General features: G+C 41.2%; 2 protein-coding genes across 5 annotated transcripts in view; both read left to right on the top strand.

The window, feature by feature from the left end:
- LOC120466809 (inactive rhomboid protein 2) overlaps positions 1 to 23,725 on the top strand; it is a 311,775-nt gene that overhangs the window by 75,992 nt on the left and 212,058 nt on the right. The gene's annotated exons all lie outside the window — the stretch shown is intronic.
- Positions 10,818 to 23,087, top strand: LOC148977670 (uncharacterized). Of its 4 annotated transcripts, none has more exons than XM_089134013.1 (11): positions 10,818 to 15,682; positions 16,021 to 16,240; positions 16,576 to 16,678; positions 16,955 to 17,047; positions 17,190 to 17,258; positions 17,518 to 17,604; positions 17,931 to 18,005; positions 18,109 to 18,135; positions 18,362 to 18,437; positions 20,575 to 20,618; positions 22,902 to 23,087. In XM_089134013.1, the coding sequence occupies exons 3-11, from the start codon at positions 16,645 to 16,647 to the stop codon at positions 22,970 to 22,972; spliced, it is 576 nt and encodes a 191-aa protein (XP_088990139.1). In that variant the 5' UTR covers positions 10,818 to 15,682; positions 16,021 to 16,240; positions 16,576 to 16,644; the 3' UTR covers positions 22,973 to 23,087. The 4 variants fall into 4 exon arrangements, with proteins under 4 accessions (XP_088990139.1, XP_088990138.1, XP_088990137.1 ...); XM_089134012.1 differs by having other exon boundaries at positions 10,819 to 14,657; positions 15,367 to 15,682; positions 16,021 to 16,678; XM_089134011.1 differs by having other exon boundaries at positions 10,819 to 15,682; positions 16,021 to 16,678.

The following is a 23,725-nucleotide window of genomic DNA, read 5'->3' as shown; positions in this document are numbered from 1 at the left end:
TTAAAGTTTATAGCCTTCTTTTACATTTTTGCTGCTTTTCGCCACTAGGCCTACCTTAAACAAGCTGCAGCGGTTTGAATCCCAGTGCAGAAGCTGTAGGTTATCACAGAGACAAATTGCTCTAATAACTCGTAACACTTGCCAGCGCGACTAGCACTGAATATGCACTTTTGCCGGTACAAGAATATAATTATCATAAACGTTTAACTAACTTCGGTAGGCTGTGCTACAAGCAGTGATTGAAGTGGAAAAACACCCACTGCTGCGAGTGGAGAACAGTTTTGCATATTATAATGAGTTTAACTCACCCGTCGGTGCACATGGGTGAAACGTCCAATGTTGTAAAATGGCAACCGGATTCGCCCATACATGTTCAACCCAGAGTCCGTGTGTTGCACAATATTCCTGTCAGATCCAATATAGACGGCACAGAACCGTTCTTTACTCTTAATCGGTCTGCAAATCCAGTCTTGTTGACAAAACAATCCTCAGTGAAATGAAGCGAACAGACGACGATGTTTTACCTCATCAGCTGGAGCGTCATTAAAAATAAAGTTTATCCATGCAGTCCTATTGGAATCCACAGGAAGCTTGCAGCGACTGTCTTGCACAACCAGGCACTGCACAATATCTGTATTGCTCGGTAGTGATTCAGTTTGTCATCACGAGGTAAGCATGTACATGTATGTTACTTAGCTATGTGTGTAATGCGCGAATCGGTAGGCGGGGCTAAACCTGCCGTGGTGAAGCAGGCGTTGATCATCTTCTTTGGGGGTGGTGTTTTATCCTCTTTGTCTTCATAGTTCCCCACTTTTAAAAACGAGTCGTTTTCAGAGGCTGTGTAATAAAAGCTTTTATTGGACTAACAAGGATGTTTTCAGTTCTGAAACTTACAGGATATTCTTATAATATGATGACCTCTTAGATGTCAAAAGCTCAAGGAAAATTTGATTTCTCAGTTCATCACCCCTTTATGTCATAAGAGGTGTTCATACTTACAGAATGGCAACAGGATATTATGGGGTGGTTCATCAGCTCATCAGGATCCCAGGAACATGGGGTTCATCAGCTGAGTCGGTTCCTTTGTTAGGCACAGGCTTTCAGAGATAGGACCAGAGGTAAAGGATTAGTTGGCAGTGTAGTGATGCATTTAGTGAAGAAGCTATGTTAAATAAATTGTAATCCATTGTGCTGACTAAAAAGAAGTATTTGGAATCTAAATTCTGTTTTACAGTTTATAAGACAAAAAGATGGTTTAGCCTACCTACTTAAAAAAGGCTCCAGAAGGTCTTGGGGTCAGCTGCTGCTGAATGGTGAGGGGCTTCACATGCAAGTTCATCTGCAGATCTTCTTCCATTTGCCAACCATGATCTCACATAATTGTGTGGACTAAACTGCTGTAATGGTGGCCCATTGCATTTCAGGAACACCTGGTTGGACAATCTGTTTACAGCAAGGGATTTTATTTTGACTGTTAGAATGTCATTCATGCAACTGAAGGCTCTTTCGCATTCACTGGTAGGCACAGCAATTGAATGGACAGCGTTGAGAAGAGGTTTGAGGGCTGCTGGGGTCCGGGATGCCCTCAGTTCCTTGTACTCCCAAAATCCCTGGATGCTCTCTCTTCTCTCTATTTTAAATTTGTCACATAAGCGAAGGACCTCTGCTTCACCATGTTGTATGTCCAGATTTCCCTCTGACAAGTATCTGGTTGAAGAACCTTGAAGTCAGACATCAGTTTGCTTTCACCTCTATGTGAGGAGCTTTCCTGTGTGCTCACATGAGAGGAAGTTGTTGTAGCTGTCCTGGATCTCATATTTTCCGCCATGCTGCGAAAGAACTGTCCTACATTGATTTTTACAATCCTTTGATTGTCACACAGTGATACATTCTGGAACAATTTCTCGGCTTCAGCTTGAAGAACAGTCTGTGTGTGGGGGCCAGGTGTTGAAACCATGGACTCAAAGACCCGGATCTCCCGAAACAGCATCTTCTCTGCTTCAGGCAGTGTTGTGCCTCTCTTTTGAAGCATCCTTGAGAGATCACTCAGTTCTGTTAGGGCATCGTACATTACTCCAAGATTCCACACGAAAGACACAGAGGTGAGAACGTCAAGGAGTCCCTTATATTTTGCTCTCTCTGTTGAATCCCTAGTGACATCATGAGCAGCACTAGAAAAGTGTGTCTGAAATGCTCTGTAATTCTCCCAAACAGCCTTTACAGTCCTCTCACTTGAAGCTACCCAGCGGATTGACAAAACACGGCCAATGACAAGGAGGCGCTTCCCAACACATTGTGCATGTTGATGCAATTCTCTCTGGTTTTTGCGTGAGGCATGAAATAAAGTATATAGCTTATCAAAAAAAATCTTGAAGTGATTAAGACCACTGACCTCCTTGAGAACATCTCCAACTGCCATGATTTAAGCGATGATTTAAACAGTGCCACACAAACAAGTCTGGGAATCTGGCACAAAGTTGTGTAGCCACCCCTGCTTTTCTGCCAAGCATCACTGATGCACCATCACATACAAAGGCCACAAAACACTCACCCAAAAAGTGGTCATCGAATCCATGTGTATGGAGGCATAACAACAATGTATCTGTGATAGCATTTGCTGTGGTCCCTTCCAACTCCAGCAGGTCAAAAAAAAAAAAAAAACGTGTCAGGTTCTGCATCAGCAATAGCTGTCCGCAAACAGACAACCAACACAGTTTTCCCACTGATCGTCGTAGACTCGTCGATCAATAAGCACACTTTTCTTTTGTTTACAATGATGTCATCGACCATCTTTTTCCTCATCTCCGTTGCAATATGGTCAATAACGTCGGCACGTCTTGTCGGAATGCAGAACTCGGCCCATGTTCACTCCATTCAACTCTTGCAACATTATATCAATTCGGATGTCTTTGAATGGACGCCCGTGCTTGCCAATTTTGTATGCAGTTCGGAACACTCGAGATGTAGTTTCGTGTTCAGCCCTGTGCATAGATTGAACTTGCCTGCTCAGCTCATTGCGGGATGCCATCTCCGTCATCTCAGCTGCCTTAATGTGTGCTTTCGAATCTCTGTGGTCTTTTATTTTTTTGAGCAGTGACAGCTGTGGCTTCACCTTGTCTGTACCAAAGGCTTGAATTAAACATTCCCTCCATTCTCTCGACAACTTCAGTCCCCTCTCTGTCTGGGCAGAAAGTGAGGGGATGCTGCTACATGTTTTGCAGCCCAGTTTGTTATTTTTGAAAACGAGCCAGCTGTTTGTGGAGCGTTACTCACGTTATTGTTGACATCGGCGGTAGCTGCGCACTCCTCATAAATGCTAACGTTAGCTGTTCCGCTCACATCAACGCTAACTTACTTACTTTTACTTTATTGTCAGACGAATCTGAAATTTTTCTTGCATAACAGTGTATATGTTTGCAACATCCAACACACATTCCACATCGACATACTCTTACACATCACATATTACAATACTACATACATATAACGTATATACATACATTCTACATCGACATACACTTACACATCACATATTATACCATCCAAACAGTACATCACTTATACTTCTAACACCTTCACACTTGATCTCTAATTGGATATTTTGTTTAACGCTATGGTAGCCTGGTGCACAAAGGAGTGTTTCAGCCTCACTTTGTTCACTTTGCACAATCTGGGCACTCTATACCTCCTATTTGATGGTAAAAGTTCAAATTCTTTATGCAGAATATGCAAAGGGTTAGATATTATAGTATTAGCTAGCCTTAGCAAATTGTTATGGTAGGCTAAGTCATAGAGCTTCTCAAGGGGCTGACCTATAATCTTTGAGCAAATTTTTAATTGATTATACAACTTTGTTTTCAGCACAACAGACAAGCTTTTATACCAAATCGAGTTGCAATATTGCAGTATACTCATTATCACAGACTTATAGAACAGCAGGAGAATCTGTTTACTTACTCCAAATGATCTAAGACGACGAAGAAAATAAATTCTCTGCTTTGTTTTTTTACACAGTGAGTCAATGTGATCTTTCCATGACAGCATATCATCAATAATCACTCCTAAATATTTATATGTCTTAACCGATCTAATTTCCTCCTTATTAATAAGAACTGGCATTATATCGGACACAGACCCAAATACAATCTCCTCAGTTTTACTGGTGTTAATGACAAGGGCATTATTCTCACACCACTCATTCAATTTAGTCACACCTTGCTGATGAAACTCAGGACTGTTCAGATCATTTATCACAGATATTAAAACAGTGTCATCAGAATATTTCAAAATGTACTGATTTGACACGTCAGTTCGACAGTCATCTGTATATAAGGTGAAAAGTATGGCAGAACTAACGCAACCTTGTGGTACTCCGACATTTGACATTTGTACGGAGTACATCGGATAAACGGTATCCGATGTGTCTGGTTGGACAGTTACAACCTCTGTTGATGTGTCTGGCTCTGGCACATGCATTCTTTTTGAATCTTTCTGAAACCAGGCTAACATAACGACTCACAATTTCAAACTCAACACACTTTTTATCTAACTTGGGTGTTCGATTTCAGCAGTGAAAATCATGTACGGTCAGGCGGAAGCAACAGGCATCAGACAGCTTCTGATAGGCTGAGCCGACTCCTTGCCTTTACGTGATTTGTCAAGATCTGAAGGAAGTCACGTAGTGCCCTCTGGGTAGTGTAGTTTATGTAACGTTAGGTGACGGTCATTAAAAATCTTTCTGACACGGACGCTTTTTCTGTCAGTGGTGGAGTACCGGCTACATACGAGAAGTAGCGGTACGCAAGAAAAAGTGCAGGTACGCTTATTAGTAAAATGTAGAAGTGCCGGTACTGCGTACCGGTGAGTACCGCCCCACTTCGAGCACTGGCTACAAGGGAATTGTAACTGGCAGATTTTCCTGTTGAGAGATGACCTGTATTGATGTGTCTTATTTTTTTGTATCGCTCGTTTGTTGGTAAAGGGTGAGCCTCGCGAGCCACATGATTTTTGCCAAAGAGCCAGGTGAGGCTCACAAGCCATTTATAGGTTCCCGACCGCTGGCATGAAATGCTTTCTGACAAAGTGCTGTTTATCTATGCATTTCACAGAACTAACAGACTACTTAACCCTTGTGCTGCATTAGATTTTTAACACCGTTGAGTGCATTAAGGACCAAAAATGGCCACATATTAAACATTGCCTAAAATATTATATATTATTATTATTTTCCACTTTTACCAAGTTAAATCTTTTAACCAGCATCAGTCCTCATCATAACTACCAAAAATGTATTCAATTTCAGGATTTTAACCCTTTAATTACCAGTTTTGTTTGCGAAACCATCGATTTGTATAAGAGGAAAAAACACAAAAATTAAATTATTTTCAATAAACTAAATGCAAAGAGAAAACTTTAGATTTAAATTATCACAGTCCCACTTTGCAAAAAATCCCACTTAGCGCGTTAGAGACCAAAAATGGCCACCTATTAAACATTGCCTATTGCCTAAAATAAGGTGCATTTCCACCCATAGGGAATAAATATGTAGTGACGTCATCTGATGGAATACACTATATAATGCAAATATAATGCTTTTGCTTCAAAATGAAAGGATGTTTGTGCAAAAATCATGTTTCATGTATTACTGACAGCCTCAGATTTAAACAACGTTTTAATGGGTTTCAATGGGCCATTTTTGGTCTTTATGGTGCTGACTGTTACTATTTGATCTACACAGTGTGTGTTATACATATTTTGCAAAATGGGATCACATTTTTTACATGTATCCAAAAAGTCACAATTTTGCCAAATTTCATACCATTTGCATTAAAACAGCCAAAATGGTCAAAGAAATTAAACTGCAAAAGACCAAAAATGTCCCTAATGCAGCATAAGGGTTAAATGCGATCTCGCGCATACAGATAATGAATAATTATTTTCCACAAAACAGTATATTTAGATGTGTATTAGCGAAATAATTGCTATAGTAAATGATAATATAATCTAGGGTGTTTAAACAAGATAATCTTGTCAAAAGTTTCATTCAGTGGCCTGATTCTGAACATTCCTGATCATCAACCCAGCAATATGAACAAACTTTTTTTTTCGAGACTGGTGAGCAAATACAACAGATAGATAATTAAATTCAACACTTTTGTTTTCAACATGCACTCATTCATGTCTGTTTTATTTAATTCATGTAAAGTTACGTCTTTATTGGGGCAGGGCATGACGGATTACGGATTGCATACGTGAACGTGACTCATGAGTTCGTCTCAATATTTTAGAACCATGCTGCATAAATAAACTATATCAGGCATTTATGTCTCAAATCTCATTTCTGCATGTCTATTATGTTAAATAAAGTTGAATAATTAAAGCAAAGCAAGTAGAACATTTACTTTACCCGTGCACAGAGTTGTTGTTGACTAATCTCCTCAGACGCGTGCTGCAATGGCGCAAACGCGGAATTCTCAAAATAGCCACAAGATGGCGCCGTGTATCGGCGAATCCGATATTACAAAACCGATACCCGATTATGGGAAAATGCTTAAATAAAAATATAAAAAATATCGGTAAACCGATACATCGGTCGATCACTAATGGAAATGTCTTTGTCCTCCATGTAACTTGTGTTTTCACCCTCCTCTGCATAGTGTCTCCCGTATAAGCAGAATTGATGGTAGAACAGACAGATACCTCTCGTGTGTCCATCCATTTCACAAAAACAAGAGGTCCATCCTGAATCCACCTGATGGATCCCCTGACAGATTTTTTAGAAAGTGAATTAGCTGCATTCCGAGGGCAGTCCTTCCTGTTGTCCAGGGCTCCAGACTGCGACCAAATGGTCGCATTTTTTGACCAAAATTTGAGAGTGTGCGACTGAATTTTACATCCAGTCGCACATGTACGACCAGTAATTTGCCACATGTTAAGCGCATGGTTAAACGTGAAAGGGGCGCGTCAATGAATCCGTGACAAGAGTAGCGCACATAAACGTCTGTGTGAAGGAGACGGAGACAAATATTACAACCTGCAATGTGCGTCTGAGCAATAAGCGATCTATCAACTCGTTACCTAGCAGCGCAAAATACGCTATGGTCCCTAGAAGAGAAACTGGATTCCCTCCCGGGACGTCCTGGACCGTTCGCTCGTCGAGGACTTCCACCGTACTCACCAGACTTCATCTTTGGAAGCGCGCTCGTTGAAGGAGGGGTACTGTCATGAATCAGCCTTCTCTCTCTCTCTTTTCCCTTGTCTACACACGCACACACGCTCAGCTGTTTCTCATTATCTCAGCCTTCGCGCTACGCACACACTTAGTCGATCCCATTCATGGTTTTCCCCTCTCTCTCTTCTCGCAGCTGGTCCCCATAGTAATTAACACTTACACTGATCCTTTCTCACCTGTGCTCGTTTCCTCTCTAATTTATTTGGCTACTTCTAGTCACTGTTTTCTCTGTTTCCTTGTCAGTTTATTGTTGTACGTAGAGCTTTTGCTATGTGTCTTCGGTTACAAGACTTACCAGTATATCTCCCATGCGAACTGTCCTGTCCTATCCTGTCCTGTCCTGAACTGTCGAAGTAGATGTGTTTCACTTGGAGAGTCATCATTGTTCTCTGCCCAGTTCACCTGCCGCCTAAGGAGATCCTACCAGCCGGTAACCTGTAACCTGTGAGTTTTCTTCACTGGGCTCGGGAAGAGTTCTCTGCTGCTGCTCACCTGCTCGACAGCGCTGAACCAGCTATTGACTTTCACTGCTTTATGTTGTGCACCGAACAGATCTGCGTCTGTCGACGCCAGAATCTCCTCATTTCAAGTTATTGAGAAATAAACTCTATTACTGCATTTCCTCTGCTTTTGGGTCCTCTGTTCCAAGCTTTGACAGACCCCTTCTGCTAGAAATCTTATAATGGGCCATGGTTGGATCTTCCATCATGACAACGATCCAAAACAAACATCAAAATCAACACAAAAATTAGTTGTGGTGCACAAAATTAAACTTCTGCCATGACTGTTCCAGACCCTGACCTGATGAGTGATCTGAACTGAAGAGAAGAAGCACCAACATGGATTTGGGAATCTGCAGGATCTGAAGAAAGTCTGTTTGGAGGAAGGGTCTCTGATCTCTTGTCAGGTGTTCTCCAAACTCATCAGGCATTATAGGAAAAGACTCAGACCTGGTATCTTGGCAAAAGGAGATTGCAAAAAGTATTTAATAAAAGGGTGCCAATAATTGTGGCCAACTAAGATGCGGTGTAAACGCACAGGCACATATACTTATTGTGTCATCACTAAACAAAATTGAACTAACACCTGTAAAATATTGGGTAAATATGTACTTGCTTTTTCTGATTTCCGTCTGTGTTGCTACGCCACGGCAACGACAGCTGCCACGTAAACCTTGAGAGTGGATGGGGACCTGTCCTTATCCAGCATCTCCTGAAGGAAGACAAGCAAAGACAACACGTCACACCGCTGAGGGTCTAGGTTTTTGTCGGTGCGCCATTTTGAGAACACAGACCATTTTGACACATAGAGCTTCCTAGTTGAAGCCGCTCTGGCGTTCATCGTGTTTAACACTCCCTCTGGCAAAGCAACGGATAGTTGTTGATCACCCATGCCCAGCGCTGAGGGTGGGGATGCCAGATCGTGGCGCGAGCTTAGAGATCTGCTCTGACTGGAATGGGCCACGGGGCTGTCTGCGACAGCTGAGCGAGCTCCGGGAACCAAGTCTGACTCTCCCAACGCGGGGCTATGAGGAGCACCGAGTGGCCTGTTTCCCTGATCCTCTGTAAAACCTGTGGTAACAGGGAGACCGGAGGGAATGCCTAAAGCGGACGGCTGGGCCACTCCTGGGCTAGCGCGTCCTTGCTCTTTGAGAAAAGTATTGGGCAGTGAGCGTTCTCCTCTGACGCGAAGAGATCCACCTCTGCTCTGCCGAATATTCGCCACAGTTTCTGGACTGTTTGAACGTGCAGGGACCATTCTCCCGGAAGGATGAGGTTCCTGGACAGTCTGTCTGGGCTGTCGCACGTGCGTCGCTCTTAGTGAGAGCAGGTGGCTCTGGGACCAAACTAAAATGCGTTTCGTCAGCAGGAAGGGGTTCCTGGTTCTGAAACCGCCCTGATGGTTGAAATAGGAGACTATGGCCGCATTGTCCGAGCGGATCAATACGTGGTGACCCGAATGCGCAGGAGGAAAAACGCAAGCGCGTTCTCGACCGCGATCATCTCCAGACAGTTTATGTGTAGGGAGCTCTCTTGAACTGACCAGTGGCCAGAGGCCGGTGAGCCCTCGCAGACCGCACCCCAACCTGAGTTGAATGCTTCTGTTGAGATGACTTATCGGCGAGAGACGGTCCCCATGGTAACGCCCCGCTGAAACCATTCTGCCACTGTCCATGGCTGCATAGCCGAGATACAGGTCTGCGTAACTTTGATCAGCTGGCGGCCTGTGGTCCATGCACGGTGAGACACACGACTCTTCAACCAAAGCTGAAGGGGGCGCATGCGCAGTAGACCCAGCTGAAGCACTGCGGAGGCTGAAGCCATGTAACCCAGCGCCTTCTGAAAAGTTTTCAGAGGCGTAAGGGTGTCCATCTGACAGGATGCTGCGAGACGCTGAACACGGCGCGCACGCGCTGTGTAGATAAGCGAGCCGTCATAGCCACTGAGTCTAGATCTATTCCCAGGAAGGAAATCGTCTGACTGGGCTGAAGCGAGCTCTTTGTCCAGATGACAGAGAGACCCAAGGTGTTCAGATGGTCGAGGAGAACTGTATGAAGAGAAAGTAGCTCCGTCTGTAATTGTGCCAAAATCAGCCAGTCGTCCAAATAGTTCAAAATTCGCAGCCCCTGACTCCGCAGGGGGCGAGCGCCGTATCCATGCACTTCGTGAACGTACGGGGTGCTAAAGATAGGCCGAACAGGAGGACTGTGTATTGATCTAGGATCGGTCAGAGGCCGCTGTCTTTCTTGGGGACAAGAAAATAACGGCCGTAAAACCCCGACTCGCTCATAGAAGGCGGAACTCTCTCTATAGCCTTTTTGCACAAAAGCTTCTCTATCTCTGAGCGAATCTCTATCTCTGAGCGTGTTTGCTGCTTCTGAAAACACTGTAGTGTCGAGCCGCGCCTGAAAGCGTGGAGGGCGGTGACGGAACTGTAAAAGATAGCCGTATTTTATTGTACTTAGCACCCATGGGGAGATTCCCGGAATAGCTTTCCACGCTTAGAGCGCGACGCTAGCGGGTGAATGGATATATCGCCCTGATTGTTGCACATAGCGGGCTGGACACAGTGTGTGGGCACGCTAGAATGTTTAAGGCAAAGGGACTTACACTCAGAGAGGGGTTTATGGGCCGTGTAAGAGAGCGGGCAGAGGGGGGACACGCACACGGGCTCGTGGGCGCGCTTATGCACTCTGACACTCGAGCGGGCTGTGTCCGCTCTATGGGAGTTGGCTCTGAGAGAGACACGGGACATGTGGTGCTTTTGTGTATGGGTGAGCACTGGATAGTGGGCACATATTTCTACACAAGAGGCTTTATGCAGAGGAGGGACGCGTTCACGGCTCGTGGGCGCGCTTATGAACTCTGACACTCGAGCTGGCAGTGTCCGCTTTATGAGAGTGGGCTCTGACAGAGGCACGGGGAGTGTGGTGCTTTTGTGTATGGGCGAACACAAGATTATGGGCACATAATCTACACAAAAAGCGTGTGTATGCATACACATGTATGTGTATACACATAGCGGGCTGAACAAGAGTGTGAGCGCGCACAGTGCTTGTGCGTGACGGCTCGCAGACAGCCAATGGCTGTTTAGTGAGTGACTTCCCGAAAATGTGAATGGGGAGTGAGTCACGGTGTGATGAGCGAGCGTGGTCGCGGGCACGGGTGTGGTGTTTGTGTGTAGGAGTGAACACAGAACTGTGGGCACATATACTACACTTATAGCATGTTTGGCATAAGCCAGACATTATGCACTTATGCCTGATTGCATTTTGCCTGGGGCGGCAGTGGCTCAGTGGTTCATGTAGGTCAGGGGTGTCAAACTCAAATACACAGTGGGCCGAGATCAAAAAATTGCTATAGGTCAAGGGCCGGACAGGTTAAACACTTATTGAAACAACGTATTATTATTATGAACCTGAAAACAACAAGGTCTATATATTATTGCCAATAAAACAACATTAATTAGGAAATAAAATAAAATAAAATTAATAAATAAAATCAGTTTCACTAATTTCTTATGGTTATTTACAAAAGTTATTTACTTCAAAGGAAAATCAAATGTCCTATAGCAAGAGAAAGAAATGCAAAAACGAAAGTCCACCTTTTCAAAGTTCACCTTCCTTCAAATTTGGCTGATTATTTATGCTGAAAAATGGCCGAGTTTTGGTCTGTACTAATCTGTCACTGTCACATCGGGGAAAATACCTTTTGAGTTACAGACTACCAAACGTTAAAGAGAAGAGTGCAAAAACTGATGAAAGAAGGCGTTTGTGGTTGACAGAGGCACAGCATCAGCAATACGGCACTGACATTGACACTGATGGAGGGGTTTGCATTTGCAATAGTGATGTTTTCTTATTTAATTTTTACAACATGGATGTGTGTAGCCACCGCCGCGCTGGACTATATTAGGGACTTTAAGCAACAGCCTCTGGTGGAATTGCGTATTGAGCTGCAGAACGGTAGGAATCTGTTATGCAACGTTACGGCTTTTTCCGCGTTCTTGTCAGCGCCGGTTTCAATACATGTTTCAGAAATAATATTTTTCTGCTCGTCCGGCACTTTGCAACAACACAGCATTGTTTCGGCAGCGACTTGCAGCATGTCTCCTCTAAAACTGATGTTTAACGTTACATTTTATGTGGCGTGAAAGTCGCATTCCATCCGAAATCCGATCGTTCAGACTGAGGCATATGGTATTTGAATAGGATTTCAAACCACATATGGATGTAGCTGCTAGCTTGAAACGGATTTCATGTGCTTTTTGGACTGACAATCTGAGCGTAGCCTATGTCGGAACAAGAAAATAGAAGGAAGAATTGCAGTACGGGCTATAGAAGCTCACCATTACCACATATTAACTTTAGTTTGTCAAAATATTACGCTCTCTCCTGCTTGGTAAGTCCATCTCTATATGATTTCGTACCTACCAAGGGTTTTTTTCTGTGTTTTTTAGTGTAACAATGTGTTCCGTAGTACATACATAGTGCAGTAAATGCCGTTGTTTACATCCGAGTGCCCCCATAATGGCCACTCATCCGGGTTACCGCCCAGAATGTCACGCTTTCGCGGTCATGTTTCCATGGTGACGCGTCATTGCTTGTCACGTGACACAGTGACGGCGGGCCAGCTCTAAAAATAAATACATTTTGTCATGCGGGCCAAAAATAATTCATTTGCGGGCCGGTTGTGGCCCGCGGGCCTTGAGTTTGACACATGTGATGTAGGTTGTCTACAAACCGAAAGGTTGGTGGTTCAATCCCCGGTTCCACCTGACTAATGGCGCTTTTCCACTGCATAGTACGGTACGGTTCGATTCGGTACGTCTCACTTGTGGTGCTTTTCCACTGCATGGTACGGTACAGTACGGTTCGCTTCAGGTCGCTTTAAATGGTACCTGGTCTGTTGAGGTTCCAAGCGTACCGTACCGTACCGGTACTAAAATGTGACGTGAAACACTGCAGATCACTGATTGGTCAGACAGAATCGTCACTACCAGCGTCACTACTAGCGTCATTGAATTTGCGACACGAGACACTTTTTTAGCAGAATTTTTGTTTTGCTGCCATCAGCCTCATTTTAAACACATTTTTCCGTCTAGCAGTTAAAAACAACCACATACCGAGAATCAGGAACACCATCCCCTCGATAGTCTCCATTGTTCCCGTGTTGTGGGTTTGAAATTGTGGCGCTTTTAAGATGATGTCATGGCAGTAGAGGCGCGCGCAAATATCGATCAATCCCACACACTTTGAACAACCTGATCTCACAGAATTCCGTGAAATGAACACGGACTCTTAACTCAAAATCCGTTGCAGTGTCACGGATTTGCCAAAAAATCCGTGATGTGCCCACGGAATTGATGCCTATGTAAGTCAATGACAGGCAGCATCCGTGGTCTACACACGGGCTGTTACAATACCTGCGCGCTCCCCCAATTGACGTCGTTTTATAATTTGGAAAGATATATTCTGAATTTACTTAAAGTACTTTACTTTACATATTTGATTTTAACTTGATATTGCATTGTTCTGTCGTCGTTTGATCGCTAGGATAACGTCTGGTCACCCTGAATTCCGTGACCGTACCACGGAATATTCGGTGGTCGCCACAGATTGGTTCACCGTTACTGGACGATATTGCTGCTGATTTTGATACTTTAGGTTGGCTATTCAAGCTGTCTGGGTTTGTGATGCATGTAGTCTAATTAAACTGTGAACTTTTGTATCTTCCCTGACCAGTTATAGCATTTTGCTTATTGACAAATGATGGGACCACGGGTTTCTTCCGTGACCGTACCACGGAATATTCGGTGGTCGCCACAGATTGTTTCACTTTCACTGGACGAGGTTGCCTATTGCTGATTTTGACACTTTAGGCTATTCAAGTTGTCCGTGTTTGTGATGCATGTAGTCTAATTAAACTGTGAACTCCTTATCTGACCAGTTTCTAGCTTTTGCTTTTTGACAAATTCTGTGATGGCACCACGGATTCTTCCGTGATGGGCCCACGGGTTTCTTCCGTGACCGTACCACGGAATATTCGGTGGTCGCCACACCTTTACTGGACGATATTGCTGCTGAGTTTGATACTTTAGGTTGGCTATTCAAGTTGTCTGGGTTTGTGATGCATGTAGTCTAATTAAACTGTGAACTTTTTATCTCCCCTGACCAGTTTCTATAGCCTTTTGCTTATTGACAAATTCCGTGATGGCACCACGGGTTTCTTCCGTGACTGTACCACGGAATATTCGGTGGTCGCCACAGATTGTTTCACCTTTACTGGGCGATATTGCTGCTGGTTTTGACACTTTAGGCTATTCAAGTTGTCCGTGTTTGTGATGCATGTAGTCTAATTAAACTGTGAACTTCTTATCCCCTGCAGTTTGTACAGCCTTTTGCTTATTGACAAATTCTGTGATGGCACCACGGATTCTTCCGTGATGGGACCACGGGTTTCTTCCGTGACCGTACCACGGAATATTCGGTGGTCGCCACAGATTGTTTCACCTTCACTGGAGATTGCCTATTGCTGATTTTGACACTTTAGGCTATTCGAGTTGTCTGTTCGCGATGAAATGTAGCCTCATTAAACTGTGAACATATTATCTCCCCTGATCATTTTGTGTATAACAGTTTTCCACATTGTCAAATTCTGAATCCGTGATGGACACACGGATAACTGGCAGGCTCGATCAATCAAACTCCCCATCCATCAGCCTGGTGTAAATAATATTTGGACTAATTTACTTTTTTTTTTTTTTACTTTAATTTACTCAATTGACAGATAGGCATATACAGACAACGAAAAAAATGATAAAGACTTATAATAAATTAATGTTAAATCGGACGTGTTGCCATGGCGGCGACCCCACGGCACTTTCGCGGTTTTTCCGTCATTGCGTGGATCCCCTCTACCAATCGGTATGTATCTCAGACCTGCTACTTATTTACTAAATATAAATGTTGAAATATAAGTTTTAATGCGTTTTAGATCGCTTGTAGGCTATTGTTCATTGCTAAATATTTGACATGATATCGTGTCTGTAAATAACGTTAGCTGCTAACGTTAGTTGTTTTTCTCTAAAAAAAAGTATGCATTTTAAGAAATATTTAAAAGACGTTTTCTCAAAATTATTATTTTTTTGTCATTCTCCAGTAACGTTACCAACATATCATCCTCTGTAGCACCATGTACACCAAAGAAATATAGTGAAAATCGTTTATTTTTGATGAAAAGTGAGATGAAAGCATAACGTTAACGTTAGGCCCTATCCTGAAATCCATCTGATATTCTTTTTCCATCTTGTGTAAACTAAATGAAAAAATAATTTTCCACCTGGATTTATCATGTGTTCAGATTTGTTACCGAAAATATATATGCAAAATTGTGCATATTTAATGAGATATTTCCTATTTTGCATAATTAAACATACAAATTTCAAAAACTTATAATACATTGTTTTTATATACTTGTGTAATTAATCAACTGAGGAAGGTTCATGGTGATCATGGTAATAGATTCATTTATTTTAAAAATTTTACCCTATTCACCTTTAGTGTCTCGCAATGTAGACATTATTTTTTTTTTCTCAGAGATGCATCTAATTATGCTTTCTTGTCTGTTCTACAGATTATTTGCATCTTATCTCCATTTCTCTGTCTCTATTTCAGTTTTATATAGAAAACAAAGGCACTTTTAAGAGCCACTCTTTCAATTTCTCTCTCACTCTGTTTCTCTCTAGTCTCTCTCTCTCTCTCTCTCACACTCTCTCTCACTCACACACACACACGCACGCACGCACGCACGCACACACACGCACGCACGCACGCACACACACTCATCTTCATATTTGTACTGTTTGTCTATTGTCTGTATTTTTGTATTGTATCTGTGCACCATGTCGGAAAACCACTCAGCAGCCTTTGAAGATCCCAATGAGGCCAGGGTGAGATATTTTGTAACTTTACACCCATATCTATGTCAAATAACTATTGGTACTACATATTCTTTGTTTGTTGTAGTTGCTGTTGAGGTATGATGTTCTAGACATTTACGTAATGTATTATGGAGTAGTGTAGTATTTTATATCTTGTAGTTTTTGAGTTGTGTTTTTTATTGTTACTTACTAAAAAAGCATCCATCAAACATAACCATAAGTTAGTTATCAAAGTCTGATATTTCGATGTTTGGAGTAAATCCAGTAACTTACTAAAACTTTATTATAACTGAACCTGGTTGAAGTCATGTTTGTGACAGACATTATGCCTCCTGTCTGGTTTACAGCATCAAAACATGTCAAAAGGTGGAGGGCTCAAGAAGACCTGCCCAGCATGCAAAATAACATTTTTAATAGCTTCAAGAAGTGCCCTATGTGCAAGGCCCCACAGCCTAAAAATGTGCGCCTAAACAAAAAGATTGAAAAATTCGAGCAAAAAAAAAAAAGGGTTGCCAACACAAAAAAAATCAGGTGACCTCACATTTGTGGGATGATGCCATCATTTTGGTAAGTAACTTTTCTTGTTCTATGTCACCATAGTCCAGTTATTTTGGGGTACTGGGGAGACTTTCTGGTTTTGACTGAGACAAGATAATGCATTAACATATTTATGGAAGCTATTTATTCAACAGTTTTACCATCTTAAAGATCAAAATCTTGAATACAGCTATTCCTTGTGATGTTCCAAAAGCCTGCTTCTACGCTAAATATTTCTTGTTGACCTGCATTTGTGTCCCAGCTTTGTGCTATTGTGATAAGCAGACAAAGATCCATACACAGCCACACCAAAGCACTTGTAATTGAAATGTTTTAAATGTTTTTTGTTTTGTTTTTATCTTTAGATAGAGAAGCTGCACGCAGTTGGCTGGAAGACTTTGCTCCTGGTGGAATATCCACACAAGAAGGCCAAAATGATCTTACCTAAAGATGAATTGTTGAGCAAAGGTGCACAGAGATGTGTGCAAAACATTTATGAAATTTTTTAAATGATGGTTGAAGGTAAAACTATATTTATATACTATAAACTTTATATATGTATTTTTTTATATATTATTATTTAGGGGTAGATGGTGTTGAGCAATCAATGATTGTAAATAGTAAGGGCAACTGTGCTTCTCTGTGTATCTGAGGCTTGTGGATTTTGTATTATTTTGCCTTAGCTTTCACTTTTTGACCTAATTGCGTAAAGTACATTTTTTGTGTGTGTTTGTATTCTTCTAGTGAATCCAGAACAGGCAACAGACAGTAGCCATGAGCCTGAGGAGGCTACTGTCATTCTAAATTTTGAGATAACGAACCCATTAAGAGAACAAGGTGCGTTTGGCTTGATTTGGTGCCTTCACTTTATTGTGTTCTCTGAGATTTTTGTGAAAATATGCATTAGCAGCAGATGTCTTTTCACTACACCTATTTAAACTTTTATAAGACACAATGTCACCATGTCACTCATCCTCAGATTCAGTAGCCACAATATCCGTGGACCAGGGGACTGTGGCTGTGGGTGATCAATCTCCTACTGGACAAGGTCTTAAGCTCTTCAGCTTTATTTAGGTTCTTTCACAAAATTCACAACGATTTCATTTTAGCTCAAAATAATTCCTAAATGATGTTAAAATTACCTCATTAGAGATTAGCCCAATTATTTTTTCTTCTCCTAAAATGTTGAGATGCTTTCACCCCTAAGATTCTTTGTGAATATAGACCCTAATTGTACTGTGTGTTATATAATCTGTGTATACACGTTAGAGAGACAACATCTTCTTTTCACTCATTCTCATCCTCAGATTTGACAAGTGGCATGACTTTGGACCAGGGGGCTGGGACTGAGGGTGGTCCAGAATTGTTGCTAAGCCCTCCTCCTACAGTACAAGGTTTTACAGTGTCTGAGTTCTTCCAACCATAGTCCTGTTATTTGAGCTCACTGTATGCTGCTGTCAGTGGGAACAAGAACGAGAGAATTTGGTACAACATAGAGCTCATGGTCTCAGATGGTTTGCTATGTAGTCTATGCTATACCAAATTCTCTTGTTCTTCTTCCTACCAACAGCACTTGGGAAGTTCAAACAACAAGGCTATGGTGGGATGATGTACTCTGTAGTATCGCTTTAATATCTTTTTTTTTTTTTCAGGTCTCTGTTATGACCTAATTGTATGTATATTATGATGATAGTCAATGCTGTCTCTTCACTCATTTTAGATTCAGTAGCCACAATTTCTGTGGACCAGGAGGCTGGGACTGTTGCTGTGGCTTATCAACCTCCTACTGGACAAGGTCTTAAGCTCTTCAGCTTTATTTATGTTCTTTATCTTTGAAAGAATATGCTTAAGCTTCAAATATCTGTGCTGTACTGAACCAAGTCTATTTGTTTATATAGGGAAAAGGCGAAATCAGAGGAAGAGAGGTCTGAAATCTGACATCTGATATTCTGTCATCTTTTACATTATCAACACAAAGTATTAATTTAATTGTTGTGCGGGTATTCCTGATATTATTGTTTTAATTAATTTCCATATGGATTGAATGCATAGTGTTCATACTGTAGATAAGCAAGTTTTCAAGTATTAAGTATTTTCCAAGGCTACAATTGCATTTGGATTATTATTTATCATTTCTCTTATGTTGTACAGTGAGAACAAAAGATTGCCCCCACAACAATCGGGATGTGCACCCATACCGTGGGATAATACGGACAAGCAGAGAAAGGTAGGATTGGAGAGGTAGTTAGATTGTGTTATCTGATATGATGTCTTCCCTACAGAAAATACATCTTGGCTAGCATGTTTTGAAACTGGTTTGGAGGATATGCATAGTAAAACTAGGGGTTGTAAGCTCATTTATGGCTATTTCGGGGAGGAGCATGTGCGCACAATCTTCCGGTGACTGGGATTTATAAAGTGAATTTTGTGCAGGTTCTGGTGTACGAACGGTTTTATAAGTCTAAAAAAATTTTTGTGAATGCCATTTTTGCCTTTCGGCCACACATACACTTTTATTAAGGATCCTACACACACAGTTTTATAAATGAGGCCCCACGAACCTATCCATTGGGATATTTGTTTTCTGCTTTAACCAATCGCTACTTGGTCGTATGTTACATGCTGGAACGCACCATTTCTCTTTCAGCCCACTCTAGCTTAGACCATCCAGCAACCAGCATAATTTTTCTGCAAGGTTTAAACTACAGCTAACTTCATATAAAACTGTGAAAAGGTATTTGATTAAAAAATTAGAAGTTGTCCTGCATCACGGGGTGTCAGTAACTGAGTGCTAGTGCTCCTTCTTGGGCACACTACTCAAGGCCCAAGACACTTTATAAGCAACATGCCACTGAACCATGTTCAAGTTACTTAGCATCATAAATTAAATTAAAGTGTACCTTAATAGGTGGGACCTGCAACATCTGCTTAGATGTCAACAAAGCTAACCACTGTATCTGTTATAATGCAGTGCAGGAAGCAGGATCCAAATGCAGCAGTTTTTTATTAAATAAACTAGAACAATGACTAAGACTAAGAATAAACTTGAACTATGACAAAGGCTAAGACTCCAGAACAAAACCGACAACATGCAACAGAACAACATACAGAACACACAAAGACTGAACTAGCCGCATGGCTTAAATACAAAGGCAAACAAGCTAAACGAGATAATGAGGGGAGTGGCTAATCAGAGACACCTAGTAAGACTAATAGACATAACGGGAACTGCTAAACATGGAAAAAGACGGGAACACAGACAAGGAAACATGACAGAACAAATAGTGCCAATTGGCTTTATGCCCAGCTGCACTACTTCCTGAACTTCAGCCAGCTCCTTGTTTCCTGTCTCCCATTATTGGCCAAATTGATTAATTCAGGTGTGCCTGACCTCAGTAGTCATGGCAACAATAATCAGACACCTGAATTAATCAAGCTTGGCCAATAATGGCAGACAGGAAACAAGAAGCTGGCTGATCAGGAAGTAGTGCAGCTTGGCATAAACCCAATTGTATCACCAGGGAATTCTTAGTTGTCCCTTGGATAAAATTTGCCCTTGATCCATGTCTCTAAATATTTATTTTTAAATGCCTAGAAATATCCTTTAAAGGTCCTTATACAGTATTTGATGTGGAGAAAGGAACCCTCTTCCCTGTTAACTACATGATGTTTGCTATCCTGACAGACTATTGCCTGCAAGTAATCAGAATATGGACCTGATTGTTGTTCTGGGAAATATTCTCGTTCCTATTATCTTTACCGGTAGTCGTGGAAGACTGGTTAAAAAAAAAACTGGTTAAAAAACGACCACTGCTCAGAAAGACAAAGGACCTTGCTGGAAATGAACATTTGACCTCCCCCTCATACAGTCTCACCTAATCTGCATTTCATTCTCTCTCAAGAAACATATGGTTATAATGTGAATGATTATCATTGAGTATTACGTTTAGTATCATTTAAAATGTCTCAGAGTGAATGGTACAAATGTCTCATTTCCAAATAAGTACAACAAAATGTAATAAGGTTTTTAGAAGTTTTTAGAAAACTGGCACACAAAGGAAGATGGCAAAGGTTTTATTAGATAAATTATTGAAAAGCACACTAAATTGGGTTAGAAATTGTTTGTGTAGGGAACCCTTTTATTGGTGCATTCTCTATAACAATCATGCATTAGAGAACTCGAAAACTAGATGTCACATCTCGAGGGGTTTTCCTCTTACAATAATTACTGAAATTATTTGAAAACTGATCAAATGTCAATCCAAATCATTCCTTTTAAGTTTACATTGTAAATCTGTATCCAATATTTCATGTTACACATTTTCATGTTTTTTTTTTTTTTGTTTTTTTTTTGTCTTCCACAGGGGAAGACCGAACTCCTGTACGACTGGATGCCCTGCGATCTATGGTATGGTACCCTTGCTTGGACAGTTCACCCTTAGGCTACGTTCACACTGCAGGGGCTCAATTGACCTTATGCACAGCTGCACTACTTCCTGAACTTCAGCCAGCTCCTTGTTTCCAGTCTGCCATTATTGGCCAAACTTGATTAATTCAGGTGTGCCTGATTATTGTTGCCATGACTACTGAGGTCAAGCACACCTGAATTAATCAATTTGTCGAATAATGGCAGACAGGAAACAAGGAGCTGGCTGAAGTTCAGGAAGTAGTGCAGCTGGGCTTATAAAAAAATAAAAATAAAAAATTTGCAAGGCCATTCACATTTCCAATTAATTGCGACCTTTTGTGTAGTTAATTGCATATCTCCTGTGTAAACGTGAAATGACCCAGAATTGACCCGCATGCACAGAAGAGTACTTGTTTGCAGAAGTTCTGATAAGAGCCCTCGAGTTTGGCCTGAATAGAGCTGTCCCCCCAAATATTAATTAAATCATAAACCTCGCTTTACTTCCATTGACTAGTCTCAGCATCGTCCCCTATAGTTGTTGTTTATCTTCTTATTCCCGCCTACTTGAAAGCACAATTATGACGTTTGTCGCGTATCAATGACGTGCGGGTCGGATACATGTGACCGGGCCGTTCAGACTGAAGTCGCATTTCAAAAGATTGGATACATATCGGATTTGGACCACATACCCTATTGGCCTGGGTCGCATTTGAAAAGATCGGATCTGTGTCGTTCAGACTGTCATGAAAAGATTAGATACAGGTCACATAGGGTCAAAAAAATCCGAATTGGTCCCTTTCAGCCTGCAGTGTGAACGTAGCCTTAGTATACCACATTTTTTACATTGCAATGCACAAAACAAACCTTCCAGCAACTTCAAAGACAACACGATGCATGGCAAGCAACTAAACCAGTTGGTTAGAACCACTGTGTTTGACAGATGACATTGAGCCAAAAATTAAAAAAAAAGGAAAATAAACATGTCTCAAGTGTATTTTGACATTGTAGATTCAAAGGGAACTGCTGAATAAGAACAATTGACTTATAGCCAATTGATAGTTGTAATGGATATACCTAAAGTTTGCCACACCCTTGACTATTCATTACCAACCCTACTATCACTGAGTGCTACATTGGCTTTAAGCGAGGCCAGACAAGATTGCATTATAAAAATTCAGTTTTTAAGTCTTTGCAATCTACTTTATACTACTGTGTACTCTATGTACAACTATCTTAATTTGATTAGGTTATGAATTAACAGTTGTAAATGGTGTTGTCTAGAATTTTTTCTTTGTTTATTAAAAAACTCTAGGTGCTATTTTCAAGCCTATGGTTAATCTTAAAGGACAACGCTGGTGCAAAATGAAGTTTTGGTCTACTTACACATTTGGTACATAGTCACCGTTGTCTGAGATTTGTTTTCATGATTATCGAATGTAAAGAGTTTTATCTCTAAAAATTGTTTAGCTTATAATGCTAGTATATGGGGCATATGGAGTAATGAAAATAAAAATCGCTAGTTTATACCACTAACAAGGTTCAAAATAGCCCCACACTAACACAGTAACATAATGAGGGTCCATACATGCAAAACGAAACATTGAGAACGTAAGTGTACAGAGCGTTTAATAAGAAGAAACTTTGTAAAGACAGTCCACTTCGTGTATACAGGCAGCAGCCATCTTTGGAAAACAGTCTCGAGCAGTCGAACCATGAACGCTGAGCCAAGTTTTGGCTCGTTCACATCTCACCGGCGCATTTGGCTCGGTGTTCGTGGTTCGATTGTCAAGACTGTTTTCCAAAGATGGCTCCTGTCTGTATACACAAAGTGAACTGTCTTTATAAAGTATCTTCTTATTCTCTTCTATTCTCAAATTCTAGTTCTCAATGCTTCGTTTTGCATATAGGGACCCTGATTATGCTACCGTGTTAGTGTGGGGCTATTTTGAGCCTTGTAAGTGGTATTAACTAGTGTTTTTTTTTATTTTCATTACTCTAAGCCCTATAAACTAGCATTATAAGCTAAACAGTTTTTAAAGATACAACTCTTTACATTTGCTAATCATGAAAACAAATCTCAGGGAACGGTTGACTATGTACCAATGTGTAATTAATTTTGCGCCGGAGTTGTCCTTTAACATCACTCCTATTGAATACCTTGTCTTTCATCTTAATTACTGTTCTCTATTATTGTGTAATCGTGTAGTGTAGATGTTACAGCATTGAATGTTAAGTCATTATTCATACCTTTTTCACTAACCATTTATCTCTTGTATTTTTTAGCGGGAAAACCTGGCCTCCAACCTGGCAGATGGCTTGATACTCACTCCAGTTTTATTTTGTTTCTGTCATAATACCTACACAAAAGTTAAATCCAAATTGATCCTTGGCTAGATTGTTTTTTATGATATTTTGTTCATTTTTTTTGGTAGGTTTGTATTGTTTTAATAAAGATTTGTATTTACTAAGCTTTTCCGTGTCATGTCTAACAGACATCACTCCCACTCATGTGACCTAGCAGAGATCTTTGTGTAGTAATTTTAATAATAGGATGTACATGAAGACTTGAATAAATATACTAAGCTTTTCTTTTAGTAGGCATCATACTAACAGCATTTGGGCTTGTTGGTATGAAGGACTGGGGACATTTGTATTACACATGACAGTTTTTTTTCTAATCTCTTGTATGTTGACTGTTATTATTGGGAATCCATTTCATTTGATTCCTTCCTCCATCTGTCAAAGACTGGTACACACTATATAACGTCCCGTTCAAGTCGCACACCAGTCTTCATTTGTTGTACCAATGGTTACATTGCAGAAGAGTTTGTGCTGTTAAGTAACAAATGTTTACTTTGGTCTCTAAAATGGGAACTTGGGGCCCGGGTGTGTTGCCAGGTAAAAAAAGGACACTGCAGCCAGGCTGTGGGCAGTTGACGGACAGTAACTTGGGGCCCTATCTTGCACCCAGCGCAATTGACTTTGTACAGCATGTATCATTCCTATTTTGCACACAGCAGACTTTTCCCTCCACAGACGCAAACATTCCCTGGAGCTAATTTACAGGTTTAGAAAACAATCACGCCACTCAACAGGAAAAGCCTAGT

The sequence above is a fragment of the Pimephales promelas genome, chromosome 8 (genome assembly GCF_988280905.1).
Source record: "Pimephales promelas chromosome 8, fPimPro1.hap1.1, whole genome shotgun sequence".
NCBI lineage: Eukaryota > Metazoa > Chordata > Actinopteri > Cypriniformes > Leuciscidae > Pimephales > Pimephales promelas.
This window is presented reverse-complemented; position numbering and strand designations above follow the sequence as displayed.